The sequence below is a fragment of the Manacus vitellinus genome, unplaced genomic scaffold, assembly GCF_001715985.3.
Source record: "Manacus vitellinus isolate BGI_N305 unplaced genomic scaffold, ASM171598v3 scaffold_3_pilon, whole genome shotgun sequence".
NCBI classification, from domain to species: Eukaryota; Metazoa; Chordata; class Aves; order Passeriformes; family Pipridae; genus Manacus; species Manacus vitellinus.
This window is the reverse complement of record NW_021940535.1, coordinates 37,327,161-37,342,178: the sequence shown is the minus strand read 5'-3', so window position 1 is coordinate 37,342,178 and position 15,018 is coordinate 37,327,161. Positions and strand designations below refer to the sequence as shown.

General features: G+C 35.9%; 1 protein-coding gene across 1 annotated transcript in view; it reads right to left on the bottom strand.

Annotated features, from left to right (window-relative positions):
* Nucleotides 1-15,018, bottom strand: part of MLLT10 (MLLT10 histone lysine methyltransferase DOT1L cofactor) — a 122,532-nt gene that overhangs the window by 56,013 nt on the left and 51,501 nt on the right. Inside the window, 3 exon segments of the mRNA XM_025895390.2 lie at nt 3,495-4,061; nt 5,614-5,869; nt 12,524-12,619. Coding sequence (XP_025751175.2) covers nt 3,495-4,061; nt 5,614-5,869; nt 12,524-12,619 — 919 coding nt within the window.

The window sequence follows — 15,018 nt, the reverse complement described above, 5'->3', positions numbered from 1 at the left end:
GAGATCTCAGGAAGTTCTTCATGCACTGAAGTGTACTCCAAACAAAGAGGGGCCAGAGCCACACAAACTGCTTGACAGAAAAATACAAAATGCATGAAAGTTATTTATCATAACTGTATATTTTTTTCCTTCCCATCACCTTATTAGCTTCTGCACTCCTGCTGAAATAAAGTGCAAGTGTAGTAAAAGAACATTTGATCTTGGAATTTGCTACTGGGACAAGGTACTACTACCATCTGTTCTAATCCCTGGGCTAAAGTTTTCTGTTCTTTAATCAATGCTGTTGTGAAAATTTAAAAAAAAAAGAAAAAAATTAAAAGCCTTCAGCAGAAAGGATCAATGCTTTACATACTACAGACTAGAAATCTTTAAGTATCATTCCCCAGAAGGATGCTGAGAACACAACTACCAGACTTGAAAAGTTAAATAGCTCTTTAAAATTGTAGAACTCAGATGAACTCACCCTCTCACCCTTCACCACCCTTGGCCCCATTAAAAAAATTCGGATTCTAAAATCACTCCAAAGACCAACCCCATATGGGGTGAACTAGTATCAGTTTTGTATAACTCCCACTGAAAACTGACTTATATCTTCCTAGACAATAATCTTACAGTGCCTGTGAAATCCCAACAGAAGGATAAGTGTGGTTTGTTAATCAGCTGTTATTAGCTAAAGAATTTTTTTTTTAAACAGGGAGAGATATACTACTAAAATGTTAATTTACTACAAAAATTCCTTATGCCCCTACCAATTAAATCTTATAAAACCTTATTTCAGTGTTTCCTAAGAGGTTATAAATACATTTCAGAAAAAATCATAAGGGGCATAAAGATTGAACATTTAAGTGATCAAAATCCGAACACATCAGACCAGTTGCAGGGCAACTGTAATAAAACCTGTGTGTATGTGCTGCAGCAGCTTTTAATCACATGTCCTTATACTATTCATGGTACTTCTCTGTTCTTACTAAGCAGGAAACAGAAGTCTTGTGGACTAGATAAAAGTTTGGAGAGGACAAATATTTTCAGAAAACGAGCTGAATATACTTATTCTGAATAAAACTTCAATGGAAGACATTTAATTATGTATAAATAGCACATGATGAATCTGCATTACCTTGTAAAATAAGCTTTCCTTCATATTTCATCTAATTTGAGCATTAACTATGAACACAATTATCATACATCTTTGAAGTCATGTTTTTCATAATTTTTATGGATCTCAACAAGTACTCTTCAGAAAACTGAAAAAGAATGGTAGCTTCAGATAGTTGCAGGTAGGGAGGTTATTAAAAAAGATAAAAAAAGAGGAAGAGATTCTTGAAAAAGTGCCTCAAAAGCTTTGTTTAGTATGGTCTAGCTCATTCCCAATTCTGCTTCTTTGAAATAACAAGGCAATTCCAAGTAGGAGTCGGTAAAAACTTTTTGACTTGAGTGCCCTGCATTTTCTCTCACTACATTTACGTGCATAAAAGCTTACTTGGGGGTTTGGATCATATAATTTAGATTCACATGTGTCAGATTTTGTTACTGGACAATGTAGACACATTTCAAAGAGAAACACCCACATATCATACCTGAGAAAATGTATGTTTCTGATAATACTGATAACACTCATATGTCCTTCCTCATTGTAACAAAGTTGTAAATGGACTGCTAAACCCAGAAAATGCTTATGATGAAGTGAGGAAAGCAGCACTAAAACCATAAGGAAAAGGGGAAATGAGGGAGAAGAGTACATTAAAACAATATGTTGTGGTTCAAACAGTATTTTTTGGATAAATTTAGAGCTCACGCTCCAAGACAAAGACATCCCTTTTGGTTTTGTATCTTTGGGTTTTCTTGTTTTTATTGGAGTGATATTGTTTGTTTGTTTTTCATTCATATTCTTTGGCAGCTTCAGAAAATACCAGTTTTAGAGAATGGGTGTAACACTGGCTATGAAGAATCTAAGTATGCTTAACAGAAGTGAAATTATAGGCTGAATATCACGATAAGAGTAACAAAACCTACCCAGTATTTCCAACCACGTCTTTCAAAACAAGGAGTTTAACATTATCACTGGTATTTTATAGATAGAAGAGTGAGATCTAATAAAGAGGACAGAGGAAATAAGAATGGATCTGGCCAGGGAAAGGCCTGTTCAAGGTGCTGACAAGACCAGAATATTCAGACAAATATAAGGGGCGAAACACGGGTCATTCACTTCAAACTAAGACCTTGTACTTCTATCTGTTACCCCAACTACAACTATACATAATCCACCTCAAAGAGATTACAAAGGATTAAGACAGTTTGTACTATAATAATCAGAACACTGACATAAATCTGCAAGATGGTCTCTGTTCATAACAGGTATGAGGTGAACTTGTTATTAAAATTGTATTTCAAACAAAAAGATAAACAGTGAACTCTAAGTTCTGTCATAAACCATTTCTCCCTGAAGATTTCAATACAGGAAAATAATATTTAATATAGTTGCCACTGCTATTGCCTAATGAAATAGTCATTTTTACCCCTAATAAAAATCATCATTTGCCTATATCTAGCAGATTTCAAACAATGTGGGTTTGAGATCAAGGTTTTAAGTACCTGCCTTCCTTGTTCTAAAGAAAATATGAAGTTTTTTGTTTCTTGAAGCATGTATATTTTAAAAGTATTTCTTGTTTATACAATGAAAATATACAATATCAAAAGCAAAAATTCAAGTTCCATTTCTCTTTTCCACCATAACAGAAAAATTAAGCAAAAATCTCGCTGCAACAAACAGGACAAAATTTCAAAGTTTCAAAAGCCAGGTAGTTTGTTATTTTTATCCAAACACAAAAGCTTTGAAAGAAACTTCAGAGCAACAAAGACTTTGGTAGATACAGTATTCTGCTAGGCCATTCCACACACGTTTACTGGGAACAGAAAGCCTCTCACAGCCCCAGATGCACATAAACAGAGGAAGAACAAACCAGCCAACTTTAATTGCTAAAAAGCACGCAAGAATATAAGAATGTCATCCAGCTGCACAGGGGTCCAGATTCGGAATATATTTTTGCATGTTTAAACTGGTAATTCTCCATATAGACAATTTGATTTTTAGTTAAGCTAAATTGGGAAAAAATAATTGAGGGATGTACTCAGCACAGCTGACATGCCTGAGTAACAATTTTGTTTTCTCTGTGTAACAGAACATACAGACAATACAGTCTGTATTATCACTTATTTTAGCTAAACCTGTCACATGTAATTTCCAAAGAACCTATTTTCATGCAACTTACTTTTCCCCCTATAGCTTCAAAACCTGCATTTATATTGCCTATAGGCCAATACATGTGTCAATCTACTCCAGCCACCTACAGCACAGTGGCACCAATACACGGAACAAAACTTACTCTTCCATGACACTTTAAATGATACCCTGTTTTTGAAAGCATACTCAGAATTACAGCTAAAATAATAGAAACATATTTCGAGGTAAGAAAACAAATCCAATAAATGCCTACCTGAACCCACTGGAGATGAACCAACACTAAGACTTTGTAAACTTCCATTCCTGAGCAAAGTTGGAGATTTTTGAAGACCAGAGCTTGTCACACTTCCTGCAGCAGATGCCACAGATGAAGTAGGGGAAGCAGAAGAAACTGAAAGATGGGAAAGACTTTCTTGACTTTTATTTCCTTTGGGTCTACCAGGCCCATGTTTACTTTGTTTATTTCCTTTCCGTTTCTTCTCTGTTACAGTTTTTTCTTCTATTCCAGAAGTTTGAGCTCGTTTGTATGCTGTAGAAGTAAGGCTTGAATTTCCTATGTCTCCAGGTGAGCTTTCAAAGTTTTTAGATTGGGAAACAGTTGATGATGAAGGGAGACCAATTAATGAAGTGAAACAATTAACACTCCCCTCTTGACTCCCAGCCTCTCCTTTATGTACATCTTTGGTTGACGAAGCCTGCTGAGAATGTGTGAAACTGTCACTTCGCAGATCTGTGTCTGTAAAACTCAAAAAATCTTGGGGAGACTGAACTGAACTTCCAGAAGATGACTTTATGCTCCCAGGAGTGCCCAAAAAGCTTCCTAAAAAAAAAAAAAAAAAAGTACTTTTTTTTTTAACCTGCAGTTGATGAAAACTGATGGGAAATATTACTATCTTAGAATACAAAACTTCAGTGTGGAGGGACTTTATGAAAAGCACTACGAAGAGCTAAAGAATTTATTTTTCTAAATAACTCATTGGTTCTCCTGCTGATCTTCATTCTGCCGGATATGATTCTCAAATTCGTGTCTGAGATTCAGATTTAAATTTGGAGCACAAACAAAGTAAAATTAAATACTAGAAGAATAACAACTTTGCTGCTTAGGCAACTTAGACATCCATCATGTTTTGAAGCCACTACAATAAACAAACACTTGGTGCAAGTCAGAGCAGGTTTTTATAAACATGCACATATAAAAAAAGAAGGCTGATAGAAATGTGCTATGATCATACCTACACTATCTCTGCAATCTTCCTTATCATTCTACCCAAAATCAAGGGTCTGGCACAGGTCAAAGGAACAGCAATTGTACTTAATTTACCCTGGCTGAGGAGGTGGTTCCACAGAAGAGGTATTTTTCAAAAGCACAAGAAAGTAAGTGAAAAACACCGTATAAAATTGGCATTTTAAGACTTCTTTAGCACTGTCACAGAACTACATTGTTTCTATAATATTTGGAATGCAGTTGTTTCATCACTGTATTAGTGCATGCAAGGCAGAAAATGGAGCACTCTTGGGAATTACAAACATCTACTTCCACTGAAATTCAGTAATTTTATATGAGTGGATGCATGTGGGTTCTATTTCACAGAATTCAGACTGATGACAACTATCCCATCAAGAAAATATTTCTAAATATGACATTAGGTACAGAAAACCCATCCCCTTTAAAAATTAGTGTTTTGTCATTAGTACTCCAGAAAATATTGTTAAGAATTCCATTTAAAATACAATTTACATTAATACAGAAATTTTTTTTAAATTTGCTTTTTAGAAGTGTCGATAGTGCATGGTTTTAGTATGTTTGTAAGGTAAAAACTTTGTGTTACTTAAGGTAAATAAACCATATATACTTGTCACATAAGCATTTTCTGTTAATATATTTCAACAACAAAAAAAAAGTTAAGTAAAAAGGTCTTTCACTTTGAAGAAAATGGTATACTTTAAATGTCTGCATCTTGAAAAATTATCTGGGGGCTACTGCATCCTATCCATTAGGTAATCCAGTTTCATTCTAATGTGCACTGACTACAAACCATTACTGTTACTCCTTTAAAGAGCTAAGACCTCTAGACGCAAATCCATGCTCAAGTTTATCCCAGACTAACTTTTCAGCATATAAAGCCACTTCTTTTTTTAGCAGATAAAGAGAATACTTTAACAGTCTGAACAAAAGCATCGCTTCTGCACTTTAAGACGCACGACCTTCTTTTTCATGTTATGACAACAAACTTTTTGGCCTGAAAAAAGCTGGGTTTTTTTCACCAAAGTGGAATAACATTCTCATTATTGAGGATAAAAGATAAACTACTTTTCAAGTTTTAAATATATGAAATTTCTAATCCATGTCATTACAGCATAACAATCAGTACCTTGCTGAAAAGGGCTAGCTGCAGTCACAGTTGTTCCTGGATTTCTTCCAGCAGCAGGCTTTCTTCCCCTCTGACCTGAGCTGTGACCTGCAGATTTCTTCCCTTTGCTCTCTGACCCTCTAGCCTCTGAAGAATCTTTTCCACTTGAAACGTGTGTAGGAACTTCCTGGAAATTTGCATTTGTAAATCGAGCTGTGGTATCTTCCAATCGCTTCAAGGAGCCTGACATGGAGTTGTTGCTAGTGCTTGTGTATGTCTAGCATTTTGATAAGAGAGAAGAAATAAAAGAAACAGGTCACACAAAAAAATTGAAAAAAAAAAAGAACTGTTAAAAGACCCCATTCTTTCAAACAAGCTGAGAAGTGTTCAAATACTAATGTAACCAGAAACAGCAGGAGTTGCAGAAACTGAACCATGAAGATTCTCAGCAAACAACTGAAGTACATAAAATTTCATTTTGTGGAAAAAAATGCATAGAACTAATGGCTTTGGTTGAAATTTTTACTTCACTGAGGTCAATGCATTAATCTCATATCTATGGTTACAGTCTTTACTTATAGTCTATTTAAATAGCATATTGCTATTTTATGCTCAAAATTAAAAATTAAAAACTAACTTTAAATGCTCTTCTGAACATACACTTTTTACATAGCTTTTTTTGTGAAACTGGAAATATTGTTCCATCAGCAGTGGAACTATTAAAGGCTTCAGAACCTAAGAACTTGCATTTTTAAGACTTTACAATCCCAACACCAAACCAAAATCAATAAGCCCAACTGCCCCTTATGTCTTCCTTTCCCATCATCACATCAGGATTCTCTGCCATCTGAACTGTCCCATTCATCCAGTTCCTTAACTATCATCAAGAGATCTACTATCATGAGATCTACTTGGCCAAGACACACCTACTTCGAACCCACTGTCTGATAGGAAGTAAAAGGAAAATACACTCTTGAGTTTCCAGTGCAAATTTCTTCCTCAACCCCCACCCACCCCCAAGAATTCTGGCCCTTCTCCTACACTCATACACTCTTCACAGGGCTTTCAAAAATTTTATCTTTAGGTCCATTATTCCTCTGTTAAATTTTTTCACAACTGCACATATTGATGTATAATAGTCAAAAGAGGTTCACAGAAAGTAATTAGGTGGGCAGGGAAACTGCATGCACAACATTAGAAAACCATACAAAGGAATAGAATTTTCCTCATGACTAAAGAAAAAGTGGAGATGTGATAGCAGAATTTTAGTAACAGAGGAAAAAAAATGAAAGCAAAATCAGGAAAAAGGAAAAAACATTCCAATGTTATTCATACTTAAATCATCTAGTAAAATAGCTGTTTAAAGCTTCTTAAAAAAATATGGATCAAACCTAGAAGCCACTCATCTGTTCAAAATGAGCTTGTTTCTCAGTTCTTTACAGAACAGAATTTAAAATAGTATCTATATTTATCTTGATTAAAGACCACACAAACACATGCCTCTTAGAATTGAGCATATACACACATTTTCCCTTTCCCAAGCGGGATGCTTGTTGAATTTAGGCCTAAAGCAAAACGTTTCTTCATCTTTACAAACAGCTTTATATACCAGCTATACAAAGTTTTCCATATTTCACTAAAACAGCTAAGACATTTACATAAACCTTACTTTTCAGTTGCAAATGACAGAAGACAACTAAATAAACAAGCTTTGAGGAAGGCAAAAGTTTCAATCTGTTGCATACCACTCTGTATGAATTACTATCAGCTGCTATAAAAATATACTACAGATTTTCAGTACAACAGTGAAGAAAAATCAGTTTGAGTCTGTTAACAGTACAATGTTAAAAAAAATTTACCTCAAATTCATATAACTATATTGGTGTTTCTAATGAAGATGAAGCCAACTCTAAGGCAAGTATAGCAGTTAACTTTTTGAACTATTACGAAGTCCATGGTATGTTCAATTTTCTGGAAACTGGTATGTCACTTGACCTGAATTAAGAAGCAGCAGTTCAAACTCAGGCCATTTGAACAACGAGTTTCCAGACATGCAATAACCCAAACCAAAAGTCAGGCTTCTTCTAGGATCCAAGATTCCTCCTCTTATCAAAAACCTTCCTAGACTAATTCATATCCCCTATCAACTCAGTTAATATTAATTGCAAGGATAATTCTCTATAGATATCAACACACTTAAATGCTATCTAGTCCCTCTTCCCCGTTCCTGCAGGATTTTTAAAATACTTGTTTATTTTAAAGGGAAATAAAGAGTTTAACAGGGCCGTACACACTGGCCAGGGCTAGGCAGTGACAAGTAAGCATTATTTTGCAAATACTGTGTGAAGATTTGGTTTGACTGCAAGCCTGAGTCCCACCCTTGGCAGATTCTGGAGAACATGCATGCACATCACAGTTCTGCTTTTTTTGCTCCACCAGCTGTTAGTGCTTCGGAAGGTGCTGTGAAGTGCACTGGAATCTACATGCTTTCTCAGCCTATCTTGAACACTAATATGATGCAACATACCCTAAGCCAAATAAAATTAGTATCATTTGGTTGGCTGGGTTGGTTTTTTTCCCCACAAATTATATTCCTTACTTTAAGGAGTTAATTGCAACAAAGTGCCCTAACCCAGATACACCTACATCAATTGCTTCCAGAATCCCTAAGACATGCAACAGAATCTAAGGCAAAACTGCAGCAAAACTTTAGCTTATTAAGCTAATGGGTTCATACAATAACCTTCCCACCACTGAACAAACTGCTGTCTAAAATGCTAAGTTCTAACAGGCAAAGATCTGATAGAAATGTTTCAGAAAAACCTTAATATACCATGGCAAAGTTAAATTGTTTGTTCGGTTTGGGTTTTTTTGAGATCAGGAGTGCGAGTGGCAGGGAGCAAGAACCTGAGGATAGAGGCAGAACACCTTTGGTTATTTACTGAATGGCTTCAGCCTCTGCAGCCCCCCTGAGCTTGTAATGCTGTCCCCTCCCAGCACACGCATTTTAAATGGAATACACTCCTCGAGGCTGCCCCACTGACTGCTCACACTGCAGTCAGTCACCTCCCTTCATTTCAGTGCAGACATCCCCCAAAAAGGAGATTCCACAGATGCTGTCTCTCAATGCCATTCCTGAGTTAGTCTGGGAGGACTTGACTATTTCATGAATGTTAAACCTATTCTCAAAACACTCAGGACCTGCTAGTGCAATTACCAAGCTGTGTGTATCAGGGTTCCTCCAAGCTTCCCATAAACCAGTCTGCAGGTTTTTTTCAGGAAAGCACACTTTCACATTGCCCACTTGGTGCACAGAGAGCTACTGTCATTTTTACACTTCCCATACATGACTCTGTGTGCCCTGAAGAGTTATATCATCCATCTGCAGCAGGCCTTAAAACTTCCGGGGAAAGATTGAGATTTATGGTAAAGGTATAATAATCATTCTTGCTATACACAGTATGTTCCAAGGCTTGAGTAGCCTTTAGTCCTAATACAGATATGTAAGGCAGTACTCTTGCACAAAAATGCCAGAGGGTAAGAGTAGAGTCCAAAACCAACACTGGGTTTTGCGTGGCCAGGTTTTAGTAGTGGGGAGGGGTGGGTGGGTTATAGGAGTGGTTTCTGTGAGAAGCTGCTAGAAGCTTCCCCCAAGTCCAGCAGAGCCAATGCCAGCCACTCCAACACCATTAGAAATGGTGAAGAAGGAAAAAAAAGTTACTGGGCAGAAGCCACTGCACCCAGAGAAGGGTGGAGTGAGAGCATGTGAGAGGAACAACTGTGCAGACACGAAGGTCAGTGCAGAAGGAGGGCGAGGAGGTGCTCCAGGCTCCGGAGCTGAGGTTCCCCTGCAGCCCCTGGTGCAGCCCCTGGTGCAGCCCCTGGTGCATCAGCTGTGCCCCTGCAGCCCATGGAGCACCACAGGGGTGCAGAGATCCATCTGCAGCCCAGGGAGGAGCCCACGCTGGAGCAGCTGGATGCCTGAGGGCTGTGAACTCCTGGGAAATCTAGGCTGGAGCAAGGTCCTGGCAGGGACCTGCAGACCTATTGAGAGAGAAGCCCACACTGGAGCAGGTTTCCTGGTAGGACTTGCAAATACAGGGCTGATGGCTCTTCTCCACCAAGAGAAAGGCCAGAAGAAAAGGTAGCACGAGAATTCAAATTCCTAAGTTATACTATTTCTTCTTAAAACATTCTGTATCTATGTCCCAAAAGTGAAAAAACTGCTAGTAGATACATCACAGAGTAGTCAGGAATTTCTTGTTTCAAACTTTTTCAAACTTAACTGATTCAGACTGAAAAACATTTACTGAGGCATTACAGGGATGCACGAAAACGCCTCTCAAAATGGCATGGACTGGAACCTCACTAAAATTTCTTGAAATTAAATTCTGCAGGACAAATAGGCAATCCACATACACTAACTCACATAATGTAAATCCACAGTTTATTCTGCAGCCTTCCATGATGTTATCTTAAGAAGCCACTCATCCAGATAAAAACATGCTTTAAAGGCATCACTTGCACAAATGGTCATTACCATTATATCACAAAGGATTTAACATCTTTAAAAAGAAAAAACAAATTTCATTTCAAATTTCAGTCCCCCCTCACAGCAACACCAGGGTAGCAGAAATGATTATACACCAAAATGAAGTAATGCATTCCAAGCAAAGAGACACTGCTGTGTAACAGACATCAAGTCCAAACCAATTCTGACAATGCTATGTAAAAGGACACATAAAAGTAGCACATTAACATGATATTCTGAACTAAATATTTAACTCAGAAGAAAAAAAAGCCTGTTTCATTATTACAATTTCAAATTTTTGAGGAACACATTATGAATTTATAACCCAGAAAGACAAATGCATGTAAATAGTGAAGGCAGGACTCAGAAAAAAAAATTAACTGAAGGAACTAGCCAAAAAAAATCACTTCCACATATCCAGTAGATACATTTTAAAAAAACAATCACACTTAGTAACCTCATTTAAAAAACTGAAAACCAATTTTCCTGACAATACGAAGCATTATAAAAAGAAGGTAGTAAATGAAGCAGATAGGTTAGGTAAAGAAAACGTACAGGATGCATAAGGCTAAATAAGAAAACTAAAAGGGCACATGTTGGTATTTAAATTCCACAGTAAATACTCTGTTTTAATTTAGCTCAGTTATAATTTAACTTCTAGAATTCGAGAGTTTTTATTCACTTTAGTAACTTGCTCGAGCTCACCCCTGTGACTAACCATAGGAGTAAACCTTGTAATTAGGACAAATATAAGGAGAACAAAGCAATTAGAAATAAGCTTAGCAGAAAAAAAGAATCCAACAGTGTCTTTGGCATTAAAAGCATATTCTAATAGGCAGGAGGCAAAAAATAATCAATATTTCAAAATATCTCCTTTAACTTCTACAAAAATATACATTAATACCACTTTTTGTAAAAACTTATTATGATTATTAGATAATCAAAGTACAAGAGGGATGTAATTCAAAAAAGATAAGATCATACATAGCATAAAACCTAAGCCAAAGTTGTAAAGTTTATAGGAAGTTCCCACATAAGAAGCCTCTTTTACAGGCTATGAATTTTACAAGTTATCTCAGACTTAAGACGAATACGTTTCAGGTAAATTAATAAAATGAAGTAACAAATCACACAGACCAGTCAATACTACTCAAAGTGTTCAACAACTTAATTTCAAAAAAAACCTGTTACACTCACCAAATGCAATCTCTAATAGCTCTTAAATCAAAACAGCAAAGTGGCAAATTGACTCTACCTTTTCTTCTTTTTTTTAATAGTTACTGAGAGTTTCAGAAAATCACTGACTACTATCTTACTTGACACAACAGTGTCAAAGAGAATACAGGAGAACCAGAAACAAGACTTAACAGAAGCATGAGTCACAAATAATGGGATGTTAACAGCTATGCATTCTTAACTTAATAATCTTACTATGCAGAATAAAGAAATATGCAAAGCATACTAAAAATCTAACTTTCTTGGAGATTGTGCTTGACATTGATACAACTATTTGAGGGAATACTTCCAGAAACTTAGAGATGAACTTGGTATTTCAGTCACTTCACCCTGACAAGCTCTTGGTGCACCATGTGCAGACACACATTTGTTGAGTGTAACAGCTCAGAACCAAAGCACATACAGTTAACATAAGCCTCAACACCTCTGGTAAAACACAATGATCTACGAGGATCTCTGCAATATTGTTTTCAAACCATGATTGCCTGACTCTGATGTCAAACATTTCCACATGAACGGGACAAATGTTTTCCAACTCTGAGATCAGTAAACCCATTTCTCAGTAGTACTGCCCACCCTGTAATGCCAACATTCGTGTCACTGGAGGATAGCAAAGGTGATTCTTGTCGAGTACAATGAGAACTGTCATTATTTAACCCTGTATGTTGCCCCTGGAGTTGGGTATTTGCCAGCATATTATCAGGAAGGAAAGGCCACAGAACCTAACAGAGCAGACTGCTAAAAAGGCAATATGATATTACAAGGATATGAAGCATGAGCTGTAATTTCATAATTACCAGTTTTAAATGTTACAGGTTCAGTGTCAGCTCAGCACACACAAGTAAATTTCAAAGGAAAGACCTTCTAAAACTGCTCAAATTATTAAATATAATTCAATTAAATAAAATTTACGGAAGTATCAGTGGCACCTGACTGGGGTCATTAAACCCCTCATGATTAAAATACAAAACTCTAAGTCTTTCTCTATATGGAAAACTTCAAAGTATTTAGGATTTTACATCATAGGAAAAAATATCAAGTGTGCTTGATAATTATAGAATTTATGCCATTATAAAGCTCCTGTATATAGAGTGGAATGATTACACCATGAAATTTCAACATAAGTAATTGAAGTGGAAGAGGAGAAAAAATACATTGACTTACTTTTTCTGTAGTTACAGTAAGAGATGGAACCAAGGATGGTGAGGACTCCGACTGCTTCTTGTATTTTTGTTTGTGTTTATCTTTCTCTTTATATTTCTATAAGTTGTAAAAGAGAATACAAACTAAGTTCAGCTTCATCTTCAACATAACCCATTTTACAGAGCATCAAGTGTTACCAAAATTTAAGAGATGGCAATAATGTTATTTCGAAACCACACTAAAGTTCTGAAATTTTTATAATATAATTTTTAAAAAGTAAATCAAGTATTTACATTTGCTTTCAAAGTACACAAATTGAAATTCTTCAATTATAGCCAGCATTTATTAATCCACTGGTGTTAATATTCTCCATCTTTCCAATAATCAATTAATCAACAAAAGAAATTGGATTAAAAACTGAGACATGGCTTCTGCTTCAGAGATCTTCCTCCATTTTTCACCAAAGATCTTTCTGCATTTCTGCACCTCTACAGTATTTTTTGGTTGGATACTAATGTAAATTAATGCAAGGTTTTAGCTTTGGCTCCCCTACTGACATCTCCATGCACAATAATGTGAAATCTGATTTAGATTTCATTCCCAAAAAGGTGCATACATTTTACAGATTAAGTATCTTCCATGGTAAACTGAGTAAAATACCAAAAGCCATACAAGTCAATGTGCTTTCTAAAAGAGCTGAGAATTTAATGCGGTTTTTCTTAATTCTTATTTTTTAAACACAAAATGAAGCATTGGCAGTGTGAATGAAATTGTGCAAACAGAGAGAAAGTAACTTTTTAACCCAGAGCCTTTAGAGTATAAGAAAAGTCTTTCATACCGGCAGAAATCAATTCTTAGAGAATTACAGAATCAGACCCAATTTGCATTTGTTTAAACAGTTCAGACAAATACTTAAAAAAAAAAAATACCCCATGTGACAAAACTAACAATTAAACTTAGAGTAAAGGAGTTCAGTAGTTTTACCAATTTAATCATAAACAAGTAATTTTTTTCCTTAGTGTTATAATATAGTTTATTTAGACAGCCAATCTCAAAAGATGTTGAGAAACCACAGGTGTGAGAGAAAGTTACTTGTAAGGTACTGGCACTCAAGTATTTTGTTTCTTTAACTATGTATTTGTGAAATTTTCATGTACTAAGACAAAACTCTACAGAACTATGGCTATTTGTTCAGAATGACTGTTTCAACAGAAAACTAGTAAAAAAAGTGCATACATATGGATTGACACAAGGGGTTTAAAAATCCCATTGAGCAGCTTGAAAACATGAGAAAATGTTTCTCATGAGTCTGCATAACCATATGAAAACTCAGTAACTGTTTTGCATCTTAAAAATTACCCATGTTGATCTTTCTCTATCAAAATGATTATCCAGACTCTCAAAAGAAAACATAATTTGTTCAACAGCAGCTGCACAACCACTCTCACCAAGCACCAGGACAAGATATTGAGGTATGACCAAGTGTAAGCTTTCTATTTCAGTCACAATGGAAGAAATATGAGGGACTTATTTCATGGAATCAGCCTAAGATATTAAGAGAATGGGTTCTCAAATTCTCTAATAAAGTAGAATCAGTTAATTAACAACCTAGATGCAAAGCTGAAAGCAAAACACATTTATCTCTACCTTTATGAATTATAAATACCAGCTGACTTAAAGATCACCACGTTTCTAACCAGTCTAAACCACTAAACTTACAGCCTAATTTTGCCAGAAAGGAAATAAGAGTTTAACCCAGAAAGTTCATTAAAAAAGTAACAAAGCAATTGTCACCAAAATCTCATGTAAAAATATACCCGCTAGAATACAATAGATTAAGTTCTTTTAATTCTTGTACACGTCTTAAAACTCAAAGGTCGGTCTTTAAAAAGCTCATGGGGATTTCTAGGTTTGGGGTTTTTTTCACACTGAAGTGAACTTGGGGTTTTTCTCTCACTGTGCCACAGGGATAGAAATACAGAATTTTTCCTTTGACAATAAAGTGTACAGGTGTCATAATTACAATGATACACACCATAAGGTAGGATTTAAATTTTTGAAACCTAATATAGGCTTGTTGAAGGAGTTTTAGATCAGAGAGGTTGATTTTGTGGTTTTTTTGTATTCTTCTATAGGGAAGATTGTATGCCTCTTTTTAGACCTGGAAAATACACATGTGAAAGAAAAAAAAAATATGGAGAGGAAGCATTCAAATGCAGTGCCCAGTCTTTTCAATAACATCTTACATTTAACAATCCCAAAAATGCTACCCATACTACCAGAAAAATAAGCAGGGATCAAGAAAAAAAACAGAAGCATCTACACCCAGACTGCCATGTTGTTCATCAAATCTGTTGACCCAAAAGACTTTCACCAGTGCTAGTTACCAAACTACATCATCACGTGTATGATGTTTAGATAAACTCAAGTAACAATTTCACTGAACCCCAGATAAGCCTCAAGAATGAAGCTATGAAATGGCTAAGCCACTGCCTGAGTTTCTTTAGCTTTTATCA